The following is a 23,026-nucleotide window of genomic DNA, read 5'->3' as shown; positions in this document are numbered from 1 at the left end:
TCAAGGAAACAATTTGCATAATAATTTTGGTACATCTTTCTGTTCTTTTTTCAAATCTTAAATCATACGTTAGCTACTTCTATTAGGTATCTATTTCCCTGAATTTAATAAATAAATTTTCTGGAAACAATACACAGCAGGAAGTCCCAGCTATTATTCTGAGTGTAAATAAAAAGGGGGAGGAAGTTGTGGGGAAAAAATGATTAAAATATGAGGAAATAGCAATCTGCCCTAGTTTCATTCCAAGCCAACTTATATGCAACTAAAATGACAGTTTATAAAATTTTTGAAATTTTACACTAAATTCAAAGGACTTTTTCCCCATATGTCCTTAAAATTGTGCCTTTTCCATATGCTCTGTAGTTTCTTTCTTAAGGCCTTAATCTGCCATTATATCTAATACATTAGTAAACTTATCCTATTGAATTATGGAGGAATTGGAATTTTTAACTTTTTCTGCTCAAGAGCAGATCAATGGAATGAATAGTTAACTAACCCAAGAGTACGTGGGCATCAGCTCAGGCTATTTCTTTCTCACTTCCTATTCAGAGTACTGTTTATACCCTATCTGGTTCTCATTAGTATTGACATAATATCACAACTACTACTAATTCAGATCACCAGATCAAAGATTCTTTGACTCAAGTTTATAGAGCTTTGACCCAGTTTTCACAATCACCTGCAGTATGCATGGATAAATCCAGAGCTTAACCTCTTTGTTTTTCTACTTAAACCCAATATTAACCTGGTTTTGAAAAGGAAGGAATTTGAACATTGGTGGATCAATTTGTAATGAAAACAACTAGAAAAAGGAATCCTTTCTAATATTTACATTTTCCCCCTGTTGTATACACTCACTTAGTCCTTGGTTTAATTAAGTCACAATGTTTTAACAAGTTTTTAAACAGATTTGTAGATGCTGAGTTGTAATTTACTTCCCTTCATTTGAAAACAAAAAGATTTTTTTAAAAATAATTATCAAATGAATAATAAAGATGCATATAAAGTCTGACTTGCCAGGAACAAATTCCAAAGTTTAATAGCAAAGGTCGATGAGATATTTTTCATTCTCAGAACAAATGTACATAATTCAATAAAGGGCATATTTTTAGTTACAAGTTCATTGTGGGCTAGGGTCAGGTGTTTTATTTCTGTTCCAGTTTCTACTTTCCTTACTTTAGTGTTGGTACAGAGATAAGGCCCAGTAGATAAACTCAGCACTCAGTGAATTACCTTGCGCATCTTCCCACTCTCATGAGACCTGCATCAAAGCGTGACTGTCAGGAGTCAGTGAGGCCTACATCCCAGGTAAGGCACCCCACTTCTGCCTGGCGCCCAGCAAATGCTGATCCAGTGGCCCTTCTGCTGAGTTACTGGAACTGAAGGAGCTCTTTGCCTCTGCCTGTTGTGATCACTACTCCCAGGGTCTGCTTTCCATTTCTGAACCAGGCAGTGTGTTAATGCGTTTATCCAGATGTTTCCTGCTTCTTTGTGCAAGAAGTGTAGAACCTGGTTGCATTAGCTCACGCTGCCAAGAACAAAGACTTGAGCACCCAAATAGGTCTCTTTCTAGTGTCAGTAGATTCATTCTCTCGGGCTGATTCTTCAGAGGTCCATATAGTCACATTTGAAATTCTTCTATCAGAGCTCTTGCTTGCAAAATGCCCAAATGTGAAAATGATACTAGTTTATTTTGCCTTGGTGTTTCATATGGTGGAGGCTATCTGACTTGTCACTTGCTTGTTTGTTTGAGTCCCATCTCTGAATGCATAAGCATCAAATTCTTCAACAACACACCATGTGACACAGCCACACTTCCTTGTCACTGTTAGAATATGGTTGGGACTATACTGATTTGCCGAAACTGCTATAGCAAAGAACCACAAACAGAGTGACTTAAAATAGCAGAAATTTATTCTCTTGCAGTTTCAAAGCCTAAATGTCCAGAATCAAGGTGTCAACAGATCCATGTTCCCTCTGAAGGCTCCAGAGAAGAATCTTCCTGGCTTTTAGTGGTCACTGGCAATGCTTGGAGTTCCTTAGCGGACATTGCTCCAGTGTCTGCCTCCAAGTTCATGTGCCTGTCTTCCCTCTAATGCGGGTCTCTATATTTGTGCTCTTTTTAGAAAGACATCAGTCACTGGAGTAGGCCCCACCCTAATACAGTATTGCCTCTTAACTAAATACATCTGCAAAGATCCTCTTTCTAGCTGAGGTCACATTCTGAGGCTTCAGTGAACATGAATATTTGCGGGGAAGCTATTCAACCGAGTACAGGGACTTCACTGAATGAACTTGAATAAATCAATACTCTCTCACAGTACTGAGTATTTAGTTTCATGTCCCCGGCCCCCAAAGCTCATTAAATGACAATAAATGAATAAACACTAGGTGACAAGTATCCGAAAATGGTTGTGCACGTGGTCTCAAGCCTTTCCAACTACAGTCTGGTTGGAAAGAAAAGAAACTGTTGGTTGAAGAACTGTCCAAGGACCATGCTTGGTCCCACTTGGGGGAATCTCCCCACCACTTTCCTTTGGAAGTTGGGTGGCCTCCATGCAGACACCTGTCCTGCTATTATTAAAGTGTGTATGCCTGCTGTTCACCAACACTGTACCTACAGGGCATGTGGTTTTGCCCTCTGAAGACTGGGCCTAAAGCACTGAGGTGTCCAATCCTCTCATGAGCCCACGAGAGTATCTATGCAAGATGACCCAAAAGATGCACAGCCATGTTTCAACCAGTCTTGAAAGACCCAGTGATTCCCTCCAGAGACTTTTGGTGGTGGGTTTACCAGAAAAGTTGACTCACAGAGCTGCAGAGAGAGTCAGAACAGTGGCATATAGAAGCTCCTGAAGATGAGAACTGAACAAGTCCAGGACCCATAGCAGCTCTGGGGCCTTGGCCTAGGGAGGGATTTGGGGTTCTCACCAGTGCACCTACCTTTGTGTTCCAGGTACAACCACATACCCGCTGTCCTCTCCTCTACCCACTGACTACTGGTTCCTTCCCTCCATCAGTGTTTCTTCCTCTTTCTCATGGTTTATGGTGACTCATTTTCTTCGTAGTTCTCCTCCCTTCTCATTAATCCCACAGCTCGTCCACAGCTATAACTCCTGCTGGTCACTGCCTCCTCCTCAGTTTTTTCAGTTACAGAGGGATCATTTCGGTCACCCAGCAATTCTTTTTTACCCTGGGGCCCTGTGTCAACTGCTGGCCCTTCTCAGGACTCACACACTTGAAAACAGCTGTGACTACAGGTAGACTGAGGAGATTTCAGAGGCGATGAAATACAAAAACACTGCCACCTATCTGGGCATGGTGGCACATGTCTATAATCCCAGCAACTCAGGAGGCTAAGGCAAGAGGATCACAAGTTCAAAGCCAGTCTCAGCAACTCGGTGAGGCCATAAACAACTTAGCAAGACATGTCTCAAAATAAAAAGTGTGAAGTGCTGGGGATTGTGGCTCAGTGGGTAAGCACCCCTGGGTTAAATCCCTTGTAGCAAAAACACATTGCTGCTGAAGGTTACCTCTTCAGCAGGACTGAGGTCAAGGCTGCTTCCTCTACAATAGCCAGGGGGCTTGCTGGACACCTTCCTGCCTTCGCCCAGTCTTCTACACATCATTCACTAGAGAGTGTGTACCTGGACTTACTCTTCGTCCCCATCCTCCTGGCCTCTTTTAGAATTGCTTTTACAGCTGTGCTGTGAAGTGATACCTCCACACAGACCAAGTGTATTCTAATGTGTATTGTAAGTAGCAGCTTTACCTCAAATACATCCATCTATTTATTGTGGGATGTAGTTGAGGATGTAACCAGTGACCTAGTAACCATTTATCCTATGAAAGGAATTTTTCATATGCATTATCAGGAATTGCTGTGCATGGTGTGTGTATACCTTTAGACGTAATGAATCATATAACTCACCCCTTTTCCCTCCATACTGTCTGCTAGAAAGTTAGAGCCGAAACTACTATGAGTTCACATGGCCTTAATATATGGATTTTATGTACCACCTCTTTATCATATTTTACTACCTTCATTTTTCTTAACTTCTGCAGTTATTTCCTGTCTACCTAGGTTGTATGTATTTTTGTAATGTGTAAGAAATTTGTGACATAAGTTCATTTAAAAATAGAAACTACCAATAACAGTTGTTCATATGGCAAATATTAAGCACCCACTTCTGCCAGTTACCTTGACTAAAATGTACTTCCTGCACTACTTACACCTTTATCAGATACAAATTAAGTGGGTTTAAAGGAGAAAGCCATTGCTGAAGGCTGGGGTGATTACATGTGAGTGGGTCCCTGAAAGACGCAGAGTGAAAAACTCCTCAAGAGTCATCACGGAATGTGGTCAAGTGGAACCCAGGCAATACAGAACAGGAGCCTCGTGCTCATGGGAAAGAAGACTCCAAGGCTGGGGCTCTTCATTCCTGTGAGGGTTTCATTTCCCCAGTTTGCACATGTAAACTTTACAAAGCAAAAAGAGAAAATTAACCCAGGAAATATACCACGAGCACCATAGAAATGACTAGACTTGATTGCTCTTGAAGTACAGTCAATGTTTTTTAAAAGGATATTTACCATTTGTTCAATATATAAACAGTAAATCACAAACATTTCCAATCTGTTCTAAATACTATACATATTTCTAGTATTAACTCTCAAAAATCGTGGAGGTTTATCTCAGCTCTGTGTAACTAAGGGAAATTTCTTTGTCATGGCCTGGTTCAAATAGTTTCTTTTCCTTCTCAAAAGAATTCTTCTGATTCATAGACATAAATTCTTGATTATCTGGTTTAAGTAATTTGATTTTTTAAAAATACCAGATAACATGCCTTTAGTTCTTTCCACTCCACTGCCCTTGGAAGAGAGCTGAGAGAGAGCAAGCGTCATCTCGTCTGGTCTTCCCACAGACACATGGGAAAGGCAGGCTCCCTGGGGAAAGAGAGGCAGCATGGTGTGTGCCCTGGAGCCAAACAGACCTTATAAAAAATGTGTCATTTGAGGGGCTGGGGAGATAGCTCAGTCAGTACAGTGCTTGCCTTGTAAGCACAAGGCCCTGAGTTCAATTCCCAGCACCCCCAAAAAAAAAAAAAAAAAAAAAGTGTCATTTGGGATTATTTTGTCACTGTTCATCACTCTGAAAAGCACAGAGTTAAATGTAATTACCATTCCTATTGCAATGCTATGAAGGAGATGCTTTGCAATGCTCTCCCCTTCGGAACAAGCCTCCTGTTCCCTGGAGCAGATGTTAGGATGCAGGTGGAACCCCCACCATCACAGGTCCATATGCAGCAAGAATTCTCTCTCCTGAACATAACTAAAAAGTTAAATTCTTGACCCTTTTAAATAGACTTTCATGTATCAAACACAAAGAAGAGGAAACAATTCTGCAAACTAAAGTGAATGGTAAGACAAGAGTATCAGAGCAGCTATATTGGCAGTTTCAAGATTCCTAACATCCTTTATGTACGTCCCTTGCATAGCTGAACTTATTTCCTTTCATGACGAAATAACAGCATGATCAGCAAAGCCTGCAAAATTGTAGTTTTAATTTAGTGACAGGTTATCCCAAGTGGCACTTCTAGAATTGTAAACTTCAAATAAATGTGCTTTATAACTTGAAAACAAACCCTGAAGCATTGTGCACCTGCCAAGTACTTTAATGGCTTCTTTTCTTTCTTTTTTTTTTTTTTTTTTTTTTTTTCGTTCTCAAAAGGATGATATCGGGAAACTGGGCAAGCTGTTGATGCATGGCCCTTTCAATGTCTGGACAATTCACAAGGATCGTTACAAAATGAAGGATTTTATAAGATTTAAACCCAGCCAAAGGCAAATCTATCTATTTGAAAGAGGAATCATGTTCTGTAAGATTCGCATGGAACCTGGTGACCAGGGACCCTCTCCTCATTACAGCTTTAAGAAGTGGATGAAGGTAAAGGGGATCTTAATATACCTTGAGTCACCACCACCCTGGGGGCAGAGAAGAGAGAGATGGTTCCCCTCACTTTATAGAGGAGGAAACTGAAGCTTTGAGAGGTGAAGTTAATTTGCCATATACTTCACAACAGAGCTGGAATCCACACCCAGGTCTGCCTGACTCTAGACTCAGGGCTCATAGTCAGTTCCTGGACAGGGGTGGGGCAGGTATAGGGGTGACTTCATGCTAGTTAAGACAAAAGGGACCTTACTGTGGCTTGTCTGGACATGCTCAATGCTACAGCTTTGTGTGTAAATGGAGACAATATCCTGACTCTGACCCTCCGTCCACATCAAGTCTTGTCTCTCAGCTGAATAGGAAATATTTCATAGCCTGCTAGCTATGAGACAGACAGACAGACACACAGACATATACATACACTCACTTATGATCTTGTGATTAAAGCTATGAACTTATGTTTAGTTGTCTTTATATTTTTTAATGGATACTCATTCAATTATCATTATATTGAGATTTGTGGAGTAGGTGTTAAAGAAGAGGTGATTTCTTCACTTAAATGTTGAGCTCTACAACCCTCCTCATGGAGAGCATAGTCTCTGAAACAGAAGGGGACAGAGGATACTGTCCAGACTATTTTATACTGCCTTAGGGAGAGTAAAAACACTTGGAAGGAAGATGGAAGAGAACTGTTAAGGGTAGAAAGGATTAGAGTGGCAGACTGACAATTTAAATGTCAGAAAAATGTGGTGCAGAGCACGTCTTTCTTTTCAATAGTTGGTGACGCTTTCAATTCACCCACTTGGAAGGGGGAGCAGTAAGAAGTTTGAAATTGCCAACCGAAATGGACTTGAGAAATACGTACTGCAGGTAAAGTCCATACCTTGTCCATGGTTTTCCTTTGCTCTTTCCCTCTTGTGTTTCCGTAACTTGATGAGGGTCTTCTGTCTTGTTACTCTAAAGATCACGCAGAGAACAAAAGCCCTGTGCTTAATACTTAGGGTGATCTGATACTCATAGTATTTTCTTACCTGTAATTGCAGGCAACTTCAAAAGAAATCAGAGATTGTTGGTTTTCAGAAATAAGTAAATTATTAGTGGAACAACAAGACAATATTAAAGGTAGGTTATCTCTGCTGACTTCAGTCTGCAAAGTTATTCTGATTGTAGTGGATGCAGACTGGGGTTGTTGTCAAAGAATGCTTTGCCAGGGAAATAACTGAAGCCACATTTTCACAGGCCCTGAATGCACCTGTGCTCGCTTTAAATTGAGTGGGGTTTGTGTGTATGTTTGTGTGTGTACATAGTTGTGTGTGGTTGCACTGATGTGTCCCTTTTAGTTGTGTTTACCACACACCTAATTGCTAAGGTCAACTGCTCAATCAAAAATCCAAAATCCACCCAAGAAAATATGAACAGGGATTCAAATTGCCAATGCTGCCTTTCAGAAACTGTTAGGTTTTTTTCAAAGTTGAGATAAAATTCACATACCATAAAATTTGCTCTCCTATTAAAGTTTAGAGTTCTAGAGCGTTAGCCTATTCATGAGGTTGTGTCATCACCCCTCTAATTCTCATTCTAAACTGGAATGTTTTTATAACACCTCACTAAAAAAATCCTGTACCTGTTACCAAACACTCCCCATCTCCCCCCCCCCCCCACTGCTGGCAACCACTAATCTACTTTCTGTCTGTATTAGATTTACTTATTCTAGACACTTTATATAAATGGGATCAGAAAAACAGTAACTCTTCCTGTCTAGATGCTTTCATTTAGCATAATTTTTTTCGGGTTTTTTCATTCACATTGTAACATGTATCAGTACATGTAATTTCTTCTTGTGGCTAAATTATACTCTAGTGTATGGAGGTACCATCATCTTAGTCCAGGTTGTGCTGCTGTAAGCGAATAGCACAGGCTGGGTAATTCATAATGAACAGAAATTTTTTGGCTCACAGCTCTGGAGATTGGGAAGTCCAGGATCAAGGAGCTGGAATCTGATGAGGGTCTTCTTTGCATCTTCCCATGGCAGAAGGAAAGAGGAGGGAAAGAAAGGGAGAAAGAGCATGCACATGTGTGTACACGCAAAGGGGGCCAAGCTTGTCCTTTTATAAGGAGCCCACTCTTGTGATAACAAAACCACCCCACAATAAGCGTATGAGCCTATTCATGAGGGCAGTGCCCCGTGACCCAGACATCTCCCGTTAGGCGCCACCTTCCACTGAGGATCAAATTTCCAACACTGGAGGACACATTCACATTAGAGCAATCATATTTGTTTATCCATTCATCAGGTGATGAACATTTGGGTTATTTATACTTTGTGGCTATTGTAAATAATGATGCTACATATTTTCATTTAAGGGTTTTTTTTTTTTTGTGGGAGTCCTCATTTCTAAGTTTCTTGGATATTGAAGTGGAATTGTTGGATCCTACGTTCACTCTAGTTAACTTTCTGAGGAACTTCCAAATTGTTTTCCAAAACAGTAGCACCATTTCAGATTCACACCAGCAATGTATAAAGGTTTTATTTTCCCCATTTCCTCACCAACACTCGTTATTGTCCATAATTATTATTATTATTAATTATTATTGCCATCACAGTGGGTATGAAGTGGTAGCTCATTGTGCTTTGGTTTGCAGTTCCCTATGACTAGTGATTTTGAGCATCTTTTAATGTGCCTATTGATATATTTTCTTTGAAGAAACATCTACGTCCCTTGCCCATTTTTAATTGACTTTTCTTTTTATGGTTGAGTTGTAGTGCTAGTTAGATACCAGAACTCCTTTCAAATAAGATTTTCAAGTTTGTTTTTGTTTTATTACATTTGTGCATTTATTTTTATTTTCTTGATAGTGTCTTTTGAAGCACAAAATTTTTTTTTACTTTGATGAAATTCAATTTATTTGTTTTTTTACTTTGGTTGCTTGTATTTTAGATATTTGAGAAAGCATTGCCCAATCCAAGGTGATGAAGATTCACACCTATTTTGTCTTCTAATAATGTATAGCTTTAACTCTGGCATTTGGATCTTTGATCCATTTTGAGCTAATTTTTGCATGCTAATTTTCACCATCATTGTAAAGTGTTGTTTTCCAAGGCTACTCCAAGAAAGAAGGGGAAGTTAGGAATAGGGTGAGTTAAGACACCACAAATCTCAACACTGAGATTGAGGGTCAACTGTTCACTTTGAACAAATGTTCTCCAGATTTCACTGCAAGCCTTTAATTTCCAGTTTTCTGAAAAAATTGTTACAGTTTTTGTCAGCTTTACCCCCATGCTTTCACGGAAGAAAAATTTTGGAAGTTTTTTCCTCCACCATTTTCACTAGTGTCCCTCACTTACCTTAATTGAAAGTTGTCTTTGTATAGGCTTTACCCTTTCACGTCTGTGTCTTTCAAAGAATCCTCAATCCTCCTCATAACAGCAGGGGCAGGGAAATTTACACCAAGCTTCATCAATCGAGTTTCAATATTCCTGTCAGGTCAGTTTCACATGAAAATCTATCATTTATTCTGGCAATGATTTGTGGGAATCACACACACACACACACACAACAGTTGTATAAAGTAAGGAAAATTGTATAAAAGTGAAAAGATAAATTTTGTCTTTAGAGACTTGGTAAGAATGCAGCCATTTCTCACCCTGTGTCTCCTCTGATCATCATCTAGTGGGAGGACCCAAGGGTGGGTGCAGAGGATATGTGGCTGAGGGGTTTTCCATACGGTAAGATGTGGAAAAAGATACAGAAAGATACAATGAAAAGTATGACTGGAAAACTACAACTTCAGTTTTCTGTCACAACAAAGTCACCAAAGTTCTTGATTTAAACTCTAAGCCTCTGCCAGGATAGTAATAAGATTGTATCATTGATTTTAATTTGCATAAGGTAGATGGGAAAAAGCTATGATTTACTTTTGCTTTTCAACTATTAATAGTACTTTAAGTGTATGTTGTGGTAACTGAGTCTGAGTGACCTAAAGACTTCAAGCGAAAAGGTAGGAAAAAGTAACTTGGTTTCTCACAGGAGCAACATTCTAGTCACAAGATTGTTCTAGAAATGCTTACTTCTTAGATCAGCATTTCTCAAAGTGCAGTTTAGGGACCACCTACATAAGAATGACTTAAAAGGCTTGAATACAGGTGTCTAGGTCCCACCCCAAAACTATGGAATTAGAATAGCTAGGGTTAGTGCCTTGAGCCGCACATTTTAGCTTATTAAAGTTTTTAGACAGGAAACTTATACCACAATTTTTAAACATCTTTATTCTGGTATATTGACATAATAAGCTACACATATTTGAAGTGTGCAATTTAATAAAAAAAAGTATTTTGACAGTCCTCAGGATCAAAGATCTAAATGCAAAATTTAAACTATAAAACATAAAACGTCTAGAAGAAGATACAGAAGAAAATGTACATGGCCTTAGACAAAGATTAACCAGAGAAGCCACTAAAACCATGATCCTATCACCTAAAGAGGCTCAGAAGATCTGTCAGGCACAAAGACACTTATTTGGGATCTTAGAATTATGATTGAGGGAGCACAGACTTCACCAGAAACCAGAGTGTGTCCTTGTGTCCCATTTGGAAAGGGTTTAGAGAGTATTATCTTTTTCTTTTTTTTTGTACTGGGAATTGAACCGAGGGAGTATTTTTAAGGGTTGAAAAAAAAAAAAAAGAGATTTACATGAGAATAAACTTACTTCTATAGCTCATTTGTCCAGCAAAGACCATCACAGACCATACCACTTTTTAGGAAAAAGTATAGGATATACAGTCCTCAGGATGTCCCTTCTCATCAAATAACTTCTTTTTGGCATGTCAGCAATTTCATAAAGGGTTCACCACAACAAAAAATGGAGTTGTCCCAAAATGAGATCGTTACTACTGATTTTTTTTCACAATCCATAAAATGATTAAAAACAGAATTTCATCAAAATTAAAGTCACCTACTGTTCAAATTTACTTTTAAAAACATGAAAAGATAAACCACACACTGAAAGAAAGAAAATTGGGGGAGCGGGTGTTATCAGGGATTGAACTCAGGGGCGTTCAACCACTGAGCCACATCTCCAGTTCTGTTTTGCATTTTATTTAGAGACAGAGTTTCACTGAGTTGCTTAGCACCTCGCTTTTGCTGCAGCTGGCTTTGAACTCGTGATCCTCCCGCCTCAGCCTTCTGAGCTGCTGGGATTTCAGGCGTGTGCCACTGCACCCAGCTGAAAGAAAATATTTGCAAAGCATTTATCTAAGGACTTGTATCTAAGAGGTACACAGAGCTCTCAAAACTCAATAAGAAAAAAATGAACAAAAGATTTGAATCAATGCTTCACTAGAGAAGATATACAGATGGCAAAGATACACTTTGAGGGATTGTATTATTGCTGTTTTTGTTTTTGTTTGGTATATGGTGTGAGATATGGACCAAAGGTCACATGTTTTGCATATTTATATCTAGTTCGTCCATACCATTTGCTGAAAAGACTCTTCTTTCTCCAACTGGCCATTTGTATAAGAGAGACTATTATTTATACAAGTGTGCATCTATTTCTGGATGTCCTATTCTGTTTCATTGATCTATTTGTCTATCTTGACATAAATACCTCACTATCTCAATCACTATAGCTTACTAATAAGTCTTAAAATCAGATAGTTTGAGTCTTCCAACTTTGTTCTTCCTTTTGATGTTGTTTTGGTTATTCTATGTTCTTTACATTTTCATATACAGTTGTCCCTTGATATCCATGAGGGATTGGTTCTGTATATATGCTCAAATTCCTTATGTAAAGTGGAATAGTATTCACACTTAAGCTATACACATCTTTTTTTTTTTTTTTCTTTTTTTTCTTTTTGTAGTGCTGGGGATTAAACCCAGGGCTTCCCACATGCTAGGCAAATGCTGTACCATGGAGCTATACCCCTAGCCCTATGCACATTTTCTTGTATACTTTAAGTCACTTCTAGATTACTTATTATACCTGATACAATATAAATACTATGCAATAGTTGTTACACACTATATTGTTTGGGGAATAAGATAAAAACCATCTGTACATGTTCATTATAGATGCATTTTTTTCCCAAATATTTTCTGTTCATAGTTGGTTGAATCCATGGAAGGAAGACATACAAATACAGAGGGCCAACTATACATTTTAGAATGAGCTCATCAATTTCTGCAAAAGAGAAAGAAAGAAAGAAAGAAAGAAAGAAAGAAAGAAAGAGAGAGAGAGAGAGAGAAAGAAAGGAAGGAAGGAAGGAAGGAAGGAAGGAAAGAAAGAGAAAGAAAAAGAAGGAAGAAAGAAAGAGAAAGAAAAGCTTGCTGAGATTTGATTGGGATTGTGTAAAATCTACACATCACTTTGATGATCTATAAGTCCATTGACTTTTTCCACAATATTGAGCTAAATCTACAATTTAAATCTTAACTGAATCTACCCAGACTGGTCCTGTCCTGTAGTAAAAGTCACCTTTGTTTGGAAAGTAAGACATTTATTCAATTAAAATTCAGACACACATTTCCCAAACCCTCCTTAAGGTCTGACACCATGTTCTCTAGGTTATGACAGGAAGGTAAAATCCAGAAAACAAGCAGAACCAGAACCCAGCATGTAGTTTCCATTTAAAATTTTTTTTTAATTAAAAAAAAAAAACAACAACTACTGAACTGAAAACCCCACAGGTGTCCCAGTCCCTTTCTTTCACAGATATGCAAACCGAGGGTCAATTTCACTCAGTTTATCTACTACAGAGACAGGTCTTCTGAGTCTGGAGAGCCAGGCAGGGTCTGATGAAATGTCACCATGAGTGACATTTTACAAGGACTCTAAGAACTCAGAAAGGGCCACAGTGGACTGTGTGAGTGAGCAGGAGCCAGGGACTTGTTGACCCTGTGAGGAGATAAGGCTCTCAGGGGCAGAATGCAGACTCAGGGGAACCCAGGCAATGGGGGAGAGTGGTGCCCAAGTTCCAAGATCAGGAATGTGAAGAACATCAGCACCTTGTGTGTGACAGCAGTTTACAAAGCTCTGGCATATAAACATCACCCTAAGTCACCTTTCATCCTTGGGGATTCTTGGGTCTAACAACTATGTTCAATGTGCAAGGCACCTCAGGGTCATGGGTGAGGACACTGGGAGCCAGTGAGGGATTGGAGACAGCCCAGCAGAAGAGAGCATCATATCCAGAAGGCGTTACAACGCTAGCAAGGGTTGGGACAGGGAAGAGGAGAATGTAACCAGTGCATGAGGCTCTGCAGCTAGAAATGTCAAGGAGGGAGGCGGGCCCTGTGGTTTGAGATGTCCTCATTCATGGCATGACCACCTGTGATGGAGAGCACAGGGGGCTGTGGGGAAAGCCCACGGGGGCAGGCAGCTTTGTGCAGGCAGCACATAGGTGGGATACAAGGCAAGGCCCTGGTCCTGGCAGAAACCAAGGCCACAGTTCCATCCTAGCAACGGGACAACATGCTGTGGTCACATGAATAATAAAAGGGTGCCCCAGGGATCTTCAAAGAACATGGAGCTACCTCCCAGCAGGAATATGCAGTGGTGATTTGAATTCTGGTTTGAGAGGCCATGGACAGAGTGGGAAGAAATACCACTGAGATGAGAAAGTAGGTCTCATATATCAGCCTGGTGAGTTGAGATTTTAGGTTGTTGTAGGCAACCAGAGGACAGGCAGGTGGGAAAAACACTGGAGTTGAAATCTTTCGTTATTCTTATACCTAGGATGACATCCAAGTAAAGAATGTGATTCTTATTACTGTCCAGGGGCTTGTTAAATAATTAACAAATAGTTAAATAATTTGGGTTCAAGTAGAAAAAATAAGTACTTCATAGGCACACTGTTTAGTTCTTAATTCAGTATTAAGGGAGCTAATTATTGAAACATGGATGGACCCAGAGATCAGGTACAAAGGGAGCTCAGCAGGATGGGTCAGAGAACAGTGGAGGCTGCCAGGATCAGGTAAGCCAGGACCTGCAGGAACTTTTTCTGAATTATCAGGAAAATAAGATCTATACAATTGATATATTTTATAGTATTTTCTCTATGTATGTGTGTATGTAAACTCAATATATAAAATCCATTCAAAATAGCTTAAATTTGAGAGTGCTGTTTTGCTTTGTTTCAGGCCAAGGAAATCTACATTTAGAAGCAACCACTGGGTGAGTAGTGTTTTTGTTTTTTTTTAAGAAATGTCAAATGCTGTGGATAATTCATACTGATCTTACATGATTCTTCTTATAGATTCTTTTCAACACTGAACTCGTTATGAATAATTTCCAATCTTTTAAAAAAAAAAATCTGTTCCCTGACCCCAGTGTCAGATGAGGGTGGCTTTTCCAGTGCTGGCTCGCTGTGCCGTCAGTTGTGGTCATGTCTGCCACTTTGAAATCTCCCTTAATTGCCCCTGCATCTGTTTGTTTATTTGTTTGTTTTTAATATTCCAATGAGAACCTCCAATTCTACTCCTATTTTCTCATGGTTACCTGTCCTCCTCTCTGCTGAGTGGGCATCCCATCCCCTCTGAGGTCATTCCTGCAGCCTCCCTCTGTCCGCTCAGAGCCCTCTGGTCATCCCTGTTCTCTCAGGCCCTCTTGTCTGGAGGCGGCTGCACTTACACTCCCTTCAGGGTTCAGGCCTCAGTGGTGCCTCTTGCCCCATCTGTGTCTGCCACTTGTAAACTTTCTCTATAATTCCTCTCCCTGTCCAAGGCAGGAAGGAGGAACCCACTATGTACTTCCTGGATAAACCTCAGACTGTGATCCAGTTCTGACACAGGACCCCGCTTAGATTTTCTAGGCTTATTTGTCCTGATCCTAATGGAGCCACTCAAAGAGATAATAGAGGTAGGAGTCAGTCAGTGAAGGCTCTAGAAACAGCTGAGTTTCTCTCCCTACTCTCTGCACTCATAGTCTTATGGAGGACTCTCAATTTACAGTGTTTAGCAGATCATATTTTAATTTCATGATGTGTTTTTAAGTTTTTCTCTCTACTAGACCATGAATTTCACTAGGGCCTGGAGGTTGTCTTATTAGTTTTAACTTCCCTTGGCCCTCATTTACAAGGGCCTGGCACTTGTATAGGTGCTCAGTAGATGTTTGGTGAATGAAAGAACTCATTGAAGCATCAAGTGAAGCTTGCAAACTACTCTGCAAACAACGTCAGGGGTGGGGGTGGTACTAAGTCTAGCTCAGGCACATCTCCTTCATCTTGGACCTCCATCATCTAGTAGGTGTGAGATCTAATCTAATCCAAAAGACTTGGTACAACAGTTGGCATTTCAGGCCAATAATCAGGAGAGGAGGGAACTGCAGTGAGCCAGTGAAAGAGTTTTTGAGAAGCCAGAAGGGGAGTCTTCCTCCTCACCTCCCCACCTTTATGGTTTGCAGTCATGGGCTGGGATTGTGGCTCAGTGGTAGAGTGCTTGCCCAGCATGCCTTGAGGCACTGGGTTCGATTCTCAGCACCACATATCAATCAATCAATCAATCGATTGATAAAGGTCCATCGACAACTGAAAAAAAATTAAAAAAAAAAAAGATTTGCAGTCATGCCAGGCACAGTGGTGTATGTCTGTAAGGCTTGGGGGGACTGAGGCAGGAGGATCAAGAGTTCAAAGCCAGTCTCAGGAACTTAGTGAGGCCATAAACAATTCAGTGAGACCCTGTCTCTAAATAAAATACAAAAATGGACTGGGATATGGCTCAGCAGTTAAGTCCCTGGTACCAAAAAAAAAAAAAAAAAATTGCAGCCAGTTAGATATTAACTGTATTATCCAGCAAGAGGTGTCCTTTGAACATACCCTTGTTGAATGTTACCACAGAGTTGGGACAGGTCTTAGACCACAGGTAAAGGAGGAGAAAGAAGCTGGACCTGGAGACTTAACGTGAGCCAGCACTGCTCCGACTGGTAGAAGGAGGAATGTGTGTGCGGTTCTCTCCGATGATTCAGTGTTCCTGTGTATTTCTCTAAAGCAAAGGTGATGGAGTGGAATGTGTTCCCTGCACTGCAAACACAGATAGAGCTACAACTAGCAAGGAAGAGCCAGTCTCCAGCACCCATGGAATGAAAGGTAGGACCCAATGGAGAGTGGAGCACAGAAGCAGGGGTGACACCATCGCTAAGCTACTGGGGAAGACATGCCTGAGTCCCAGCGCTCCCTTAGAAGTAAGAGGGAGGAGAAAGGACAGCTGTTACACCGTCTACATGATGTAAAATCAATTTCCTGCTATTTCATTTGTGGTGTTCGAATTCAGCCAGAAGTCTCACATTGAGAGGTAACTCCCTCTCCAGCAGAGCTGTTCTGTGAAGGAGTAATTGTAGGTAAGACCAGCTCTGGAAGGTCTGTGCCTTAGAAGCCAGATGCTGGGTGGTGGTGCTTCACTTCTTGCTCTCTCCAGGAATTTTGAATTTTGAATTTTGCCTCTTCCCAAAACTCTCTGTGGAAAGGTTCAGAGCTCTTGATTCAGGTACTTCTCTGCAAGATTTCAGCTCTAATCACTTTGTACATCAGCTTCCTACAGGCAGAATTGGGTGCAGAATTTAAAAGGAAAGCAGGTGTGTAGGCATTTTAATATTTCGTTTTTTAAGGACCTACCATAGATTATGGGTTCATGGGGTTTTGAATATGCTATTTTTATCATCTTTTCTTGTTCTTAACTATTTAAAGATAATTTTTTTAAACATCTACTTTATACTTTCTGCTACTGCCCATAAAGAAAGCCTTGGGAATTTAATATTTGAAGTTTGGGCTTTTGGATTGTGTCTCAGTCAGCTCAGGCTGCCAGAAACAAAATGCCACAGACCAAGTGGCTTAAAGAACAGAAACTTTCTTTTCACAATTCTGGAGGCTGAAAGTCTGACATCAGGTGCCAGAATGTCGATGCTAGTTGGAGGTCCCCTTGCTGGCTTAGAGGGCTGCCTCCTCACTGTGTGTTCATGTGACTTCCACCTTCCATGGGCAGGAAAAAGAACAAGCAGTCCGATGTCTCTTCTAAGGATACTAATTCCATTAGACTAAGGCCCTGCCCTCCTGACCTCATTAACCCTCTCACTTCCAAAAGCCCTATGTCCAAATACCACCACAGGGGGCGTCAGAGCTCCAACATGTGAATGGGGTGGGGTGTGAACAGTCCACAGCAGACCATTTGTGATTAACTTGGAGGAACACGAAGTACATCTGCAGGCACATACTTAATTTTACAGAGGTCACTAGAAGACATTTTAATTCAAAATGCATTTATTGAGCACTTAGAAAGTATAAAAGTCATTGAACAAGCCTGGGCCCAGAATCCCCTTTCCACTCTCATCCACCCCAGGGCAAGATTGAATAAGTTTCTTCTTTAGGCTTCTGGACTCTTGGATGTTAATGAGCATGAATAGCAAATTAAACAGGAAGAAAGTCACCTCATGGAGAAATCAGATGTTCAGACTTTGTCAACAAATATTAATAGTAATGCCATTTAATAAGACAGTGATTGTCAACTAGGGCGTGTTAGTGTTATAAAATTTTATATTTAGAAAATGAAAAGTGACCTATTTTCTTCTTAGTACAAACCAGGAAAAATAAGGATTGAGAAAAATCTTGGTTCCAGAATATGGTCCATAAATCTTTCATCAGGCCTGTTCCTCCATGGAAGGTAGTAAGAAATTTGGGAGGCTGGAGGTTTTGTTTTATTTTCCTGTGGAGATTTCAGGTTGGCTGTGAAAAACTTTTTTGAAGGAAGATAAAACTGAATTTATATGTCCTAAGTAGCTGGTCGTATCTCCTAGCACTGTCTCATATTTACTGTGGTGGTTAGATGGAGTCAGGTTCCAGTTTCCTCTTACTTTGAAAAACTCAAAGAGAGGTAAGGTGCCTGGGTTGGGCTCCTCTTTCAGCTGGGGTCCACCAGACCAACAAAATGTGTTGGGACTTCAGTTCTCACCCTATTAGGTTGTTGATTTAATAGGTGACTCTTCAGATTACTGGGACTTTAAAAACCTGAACCTATGAAAGCTAGTCAGTTCATAATATGTCATGCTCTTGAGGTGTTTTCATGGGCCAAGAATCCTGTAAAGAGATCTTTATGAGCTGATCTGTTTGAGGACAGAAGGGTCAACAATGGCAAAGATGTCCAAATATGATCACCAGGAGATATGAACCAATTGATATAGATTTATAATTCCTCCTTCACCCAGATCATAAGGATGAGGATTATCCAGGTGCCTTCTTTCCTTTGCTCTGTCTCTCTCCTGCTAACTTAGATCATCATGCCCAAAAGGCACAGCGTGAGCAGAAGAAAGAAGGGATGTCATTTAGTGTGGGCTTGGTTATAACTGTGTCCATACATGTTTGTGTATGTCTGTATATCTGTCCATGTATGAGGCATACACAACCTTCAATATTGGGAAGGCTGCCTGGTTTTGGGGACAAAGAGGTGGCAGTAGAATGACCATTGTGTTGATGTGAGCTGAGATGACCTTTCAGTAATTAGGCTCATGAAAACCAGTCAGCTCTTGAGAAAATTGGCTGACACCTTAAAATCAATAAATACACAAATAATTCAGTTGGGTTGTGAAAAGTAGCTTAAGCACAAAAGCACTACATGCAAGTGAGGCTGTGGAGCAACAGGAACCCTCATTCATTGCTGGTGGGGATGCAAAATGGCTTGGTCGCTTTGGAAGGCAGTTTAGTAGTTTCTCACAAAATCGAATATATTCTTACCATACAATTCAGTGTGCATGCTTGGTATTTTCCCAGAGGAGTTGAAAATTTCTGTCTATACAAAAACCTGCACACAGATATTTCTAGATACTTTTATTCACATTTGCCAAATCTGGAAGCAACCAAGATGTCCTTCAGTGGGTAAACTAATAAACTGGCACATCCAGCTAATGGAATATTATTCAGCACTAAAGAAGTGAGCTATCGAACCAAGAGGAGACATTAAAAAAAAAAAAAAAAAAACCTAAATGCATATTATTTAGTGTAAAAGGTCAATCTGAGAAGGCTGCAATCTATATGATTCCAGCTTTATGACATTCTGGAAAATTCAAAATTTTTATTATCAGGAGATAGTAAAGGGATCATTTGTTGTCAGGGGTTAGTCGGGGAGAGAAGGATGAATATACAGAGTAGGGATTTTTAGGTCATTTAAAATATTCTGTATGATACTGTAATGATGTGTACATATCATTGTACATTTGTCCAAACCCACAGAATGTGCAAAACCAAGAGCAAACCTTGAGGTAAACAAAGCACTTTGGATGAGTACAAGTGTCAATGTAGGTCCATCAGCTTCTCCCTTCTGGTAAAGGATGCCAATGTTGGGGAGGCCATGCTTGTGTAGGGGTAGGGAGCTTATGGGAAATCTCTGAACCTTCCTCCAAATATTTCTGTGAAATTTTTTCTGCTTAAAAAAAAAAAAAGAAAAGAATAGAAAAAATGGGAGTCTTCATAAAGAATTTCTTCAAATAGGCACATGTACAGTATTATAGTAGAGAGTGTTGAAACCCTGCCCAGTTTCTCTTTATCAGGCTGGTACATTCACTTACTTCCCAATTGCTTCAAAGTTAGCTGATGATATCTCACAGTTGTGCTCTTCTGAGAATTGACCTCAGCTGACCAGAGCCGTCTAGCCAGGAAATGCCTGTGAAGTTATATCCTCCCCCAAGTGTTGCTTGTGGTCCACCAATGGGTTCCTAGTTCAGGATATAAAAGTCAACCCTTCTGTCCAGAGATGACACCCCTGAGGTCCCATCTTGCTCTAGTATTTCCTAGGGGATCAGGCTAATGTTGGACTTCAGCCAAACCCACATCTACACTTACTTCTTCCCTGCACTCACTGTGTTAGGTTTCATCTGAAAGCCCTTTCTTAATAACACACTTGCACAATCTGCTTCTTGGGAACCTGACCTAAGACAGTACCAAGAGAAGTCCAAGAAACAATGGGGTTCTAGTGTTGAGTCACTGGCCGACCAGTTGGCAATGAGGACACCATCGTGGTGTTACAAAGTATCGAGAGTCCTTGTCCCGGACCTGCCATGGTTTAATTGCCTGGACCTTCACCTGTGGTGAGCTGGGATCAGATACAGGTGGGCAGTGATGTGCCAACTGGTGCAAGGTCTTCAGAGAGAATGGTGGAATTGGGAGTCTGCTGCTAAGTACCACTGAGGTACTGAAGACAAAGTGACAGGCTCCCATTAGTCAACAATTTTAAGCCCAGTGTGAGAATCAGAGGGCCTCTTTGCTGATGTTCAGCTCCTCACCTCCAGGCAGACTGAGATGAAGAGCAAGTGGCAGAATTTAAGAAAAGGATACATTTTCAGATGGGGCAAATCAGCCACTTGGTCATTTTGGGCTCGTGGCCAGTAGCTATTATAGGGCCTAAAACTTGGAATGAGAATTTTGGATCCGTACTCTTCACCCACTGGATTGGTGGCAGTGGCCTACTCCCCCTTATTGGGAGAGAGATCCTCTCCCAACCCCCCAGACTATGCAGAAGTTGTAGATTAAGTATATAAGACAACGTTTGCTCTTCTCTACGTTCTCCCCATCTCCCTTCCAAACCCTTTCCAGAACAGTAACTAGGATGGGTATTACAACATGACCTGACCAGAGGGAGAGGCACACGGACCTATGGTCATGAGCTCAAAAGGCAAAGATCTTTAAATTATGCTTTAGTGCCTGTCTAAGATCCAAAGCAGAAAAGGTACCAACTGGACAACTTGGCCAGTAGATGTCAACGAGCTTCCTCCATGGCACCCTAGTGCCTAAATCATGGGCTCCTAAATAGAGAAACCTTGGTAGCAGAACTGGAACTTGTGTATGGGCCCCACAGTGGGAGCCCCTGTCATCAAGGCTGCTCTGGGATGGGAGGGCAATCTGGCTACAATGCGCGTTCATATCTCCCATGGTGCAAGGCTCACCAGGACTGATTAGGCTGATCTGGCTTGCTATGTGGGTGTCTCCTTTCTCCTTCACCACTCTACGTGTCCCCCCCCCCCCCCCAAACTTGAACATTCACTTGACAAAGATGACCTGCCCTCATGGAGAAGGGCTGTTCTTTAGTCAAAGGTCCAGGGGTAACTGTGCTCTCCTGCTAGAACCTCCAATTTGTGGGATAACAGAACAGAGTAGTCGAACTTCCAAGACTCCAGACTCAATTCAAGTGAGGGTCTGCATGTGAAAGCTTGCCTTTCTTTATTTAAAAAAACAGACTGACCTAGCTGCCAGCCCTGTTGAATGTCCAACCTGCTGGAGAGATCCACGCTGAGCCCTCATTATGGTACTATCCAGTAAGACAAGTAGATTTGCTCAGCCCCACCAGCCTCAGGAGTACAGTGTGTAATATTGCTTTCATCTAAGGGACTCAATGTGAACATACGACCACTGGACTACTGGTCCCACCACCCCATTCAGAAGTTACTGGCTTGATAGAGGAGTGGAACAGCCTCTTGAAGTCAAGGCAGAGCAGGATTTTGGAGAGGGAACTGGGGGGAGGGAGTGTCATCTTTCAGGATGCAGCATGTGCCTTAAACCAATGGCTACATTATGGTGCTGGGCCCCAGTAGGCAGACTATATAAATCCAAGAGCAAAGTTGTCAGACTTGCTCATTATCACTTCTAGTGACGCACACAGGGGATTTGTTCCCTCTCATCCCTGCAACTTTAGCCTCAATAAGTCTAGAGGTCTTGGATTCTAAGGGGGACACTTCCACTAGGGAACACAGTAAAAGTCCTACTTAGCTTAAAGCTATGTCTGCTGCCTGTTGCTGAGTTGGTCATTAGTTGGGATTTTGCATTCAATCCATCACCTCCCTCCTACTCATGCTAGACACCCTGACTCCTGCTGCCCATCGGGCACTTCTCCCGATGGCATGCAGAGTGGGTGTGCTAGATTTGTCCCAGGCTATGGTTCTCTGGCTTGCCCATGCACAGTTACAGTAGGCATGGGAGCACTGAGAGATGTCCAGTGATCCCTGCTCTGCCTCTCCCAGGCATCAGCCTTACCTCCTGCCCATGATCAGGATTAACCCTCCCTCCGGTGTGCAGCTGCTTTCTTTGCCTGCCAGCCTACTGGTATGAAGACAAAGTGGGAGGGCCTCTTATGCCAGTAGGGGTAGAGTCTGGATGGAAGGGAGGAAGGTGGGAATTCTCCCAAGAACTGATGCAATTCAGTAATGGGATAGTCACAGAACAGGTGGGTATGCCATTTCTGATGCTATTGGTTAAACAGTCTCTCTCTGGCAGCTGACTGTACATATTAAGGCATTAAATTAATAATATTTTATTAGTTTGAATTGGGCTGAAAATTTCAAATTCTGAGTTCACTGTTGCCCTGGATTTGCAAAGCTGTGGGCATATGAAAAATCACAAACAGAATAAGCATTTTGCCTCATAGGCAACAGAGGAAGAGCCTCTGAACAGACCCCAGAGAGCTATAAGCCCCTTTTGCAGGCCTGACTGTAGGCCCCCTACCGGGTCCCCAGGGTTTTGGAGGTGGCAAATGGACTATCCAGTGTTGTACATAAAGGTTGTTTCTTTGCTAATTTTTGTGGCATTTCCTTTTTTGGCCTAAGTAACTTATTTGCTTTCATCATTATTATTATTATGATTCAAAATTATTTCAAGACCTCTTGTATTTTGATGAAGAAAATTAGTTCTAGCAAATAGTTCTTTTCAGTGAAATTATGGGTTATTTTGAATATGTAACCAACTAGTTTGAAGTTTCCTTTTTTGGTTATAAAAAGGAATACACATTCAGGCTGTCAAAAACAAGAAATACAGAAAAGTACCAATAAAAATTCAAACTGGATATAACCAGATAAAAATCTTTCAGACTTTGTGTCCATAGAAATGCATGACTTTAAAAAAATGAAACCATACCAATGTTTGCATAACTTTATATTTTAGTTTTATTGAAAATTTTCCATTGAATCTGATGAAATGGGCAAAGCTTAGACTAGATCCAACCAGACTTGTCCTTCACCCCTACCGCCCTGTTCCAACCCTGAATATCCAGGGCCACTGGTTGCTGAGCAGGGAGGTGATTTCCTAGTTGGGAAGTTTCTTTGATCTCAGCT

The 23,026-nt window shown here is 41.0% G+C and overlaps 1 protein-coding gene across 3 annotated transcripts in view; it reads left to right on the top strand.

The window, feature by feature from the left end:
- The window catches only part of Mcf2l2 (MCF.2 cell line derived transforming sequence-like 2), a 237,559-nt gene that overhangs the window by 209,627 nt on the left and 4,906 nt on the right, over positions 1–23,026 (top strand). For all 3 annotated transcript variants that reach the window (XM_047563542.1, XM_047563540.1, XM_047563539.1), the window contains 5 exons: positions 5,732–5,947; positions 6,728–6,820; positions 6,994–7,072; positions 14,089–14,122; positions 15,934–16,031. In XM_047563542.1, coding sequence (XP_047419498.1) covers positions 5,732–5,947; positions 6,728–6,820; positions 6,994–7,072; positions 14,089–14,122; positions 15,934–16,031 — 520 coding nt within the window. The remainder of the gene's footprint in view (positions 1–5,731; positions 5,948–6,727; positions 6,821–6,993; positions 7,073–14,088; positions 14,123–15,933; positions 16,032–23,026) is intronic.

Source organism: Sciurus carolinensis, chromosome 9, assembly GCF_902686445.1.
Source record: "Sciurus carolinensis chromosome 9, mSciCar1.2, whole genome shotgun sequence".
NCBI classification, from domain to species: domain Eukaryota; kingdom Metazoa; phylum Chordata; class Mammalia; order Rodentia; family Sciuridae; genus Sciurus; species Sciurus carolinensis.
This window is presented reverse-complemented; position numbering and strand designations above follow the sequence as displayed.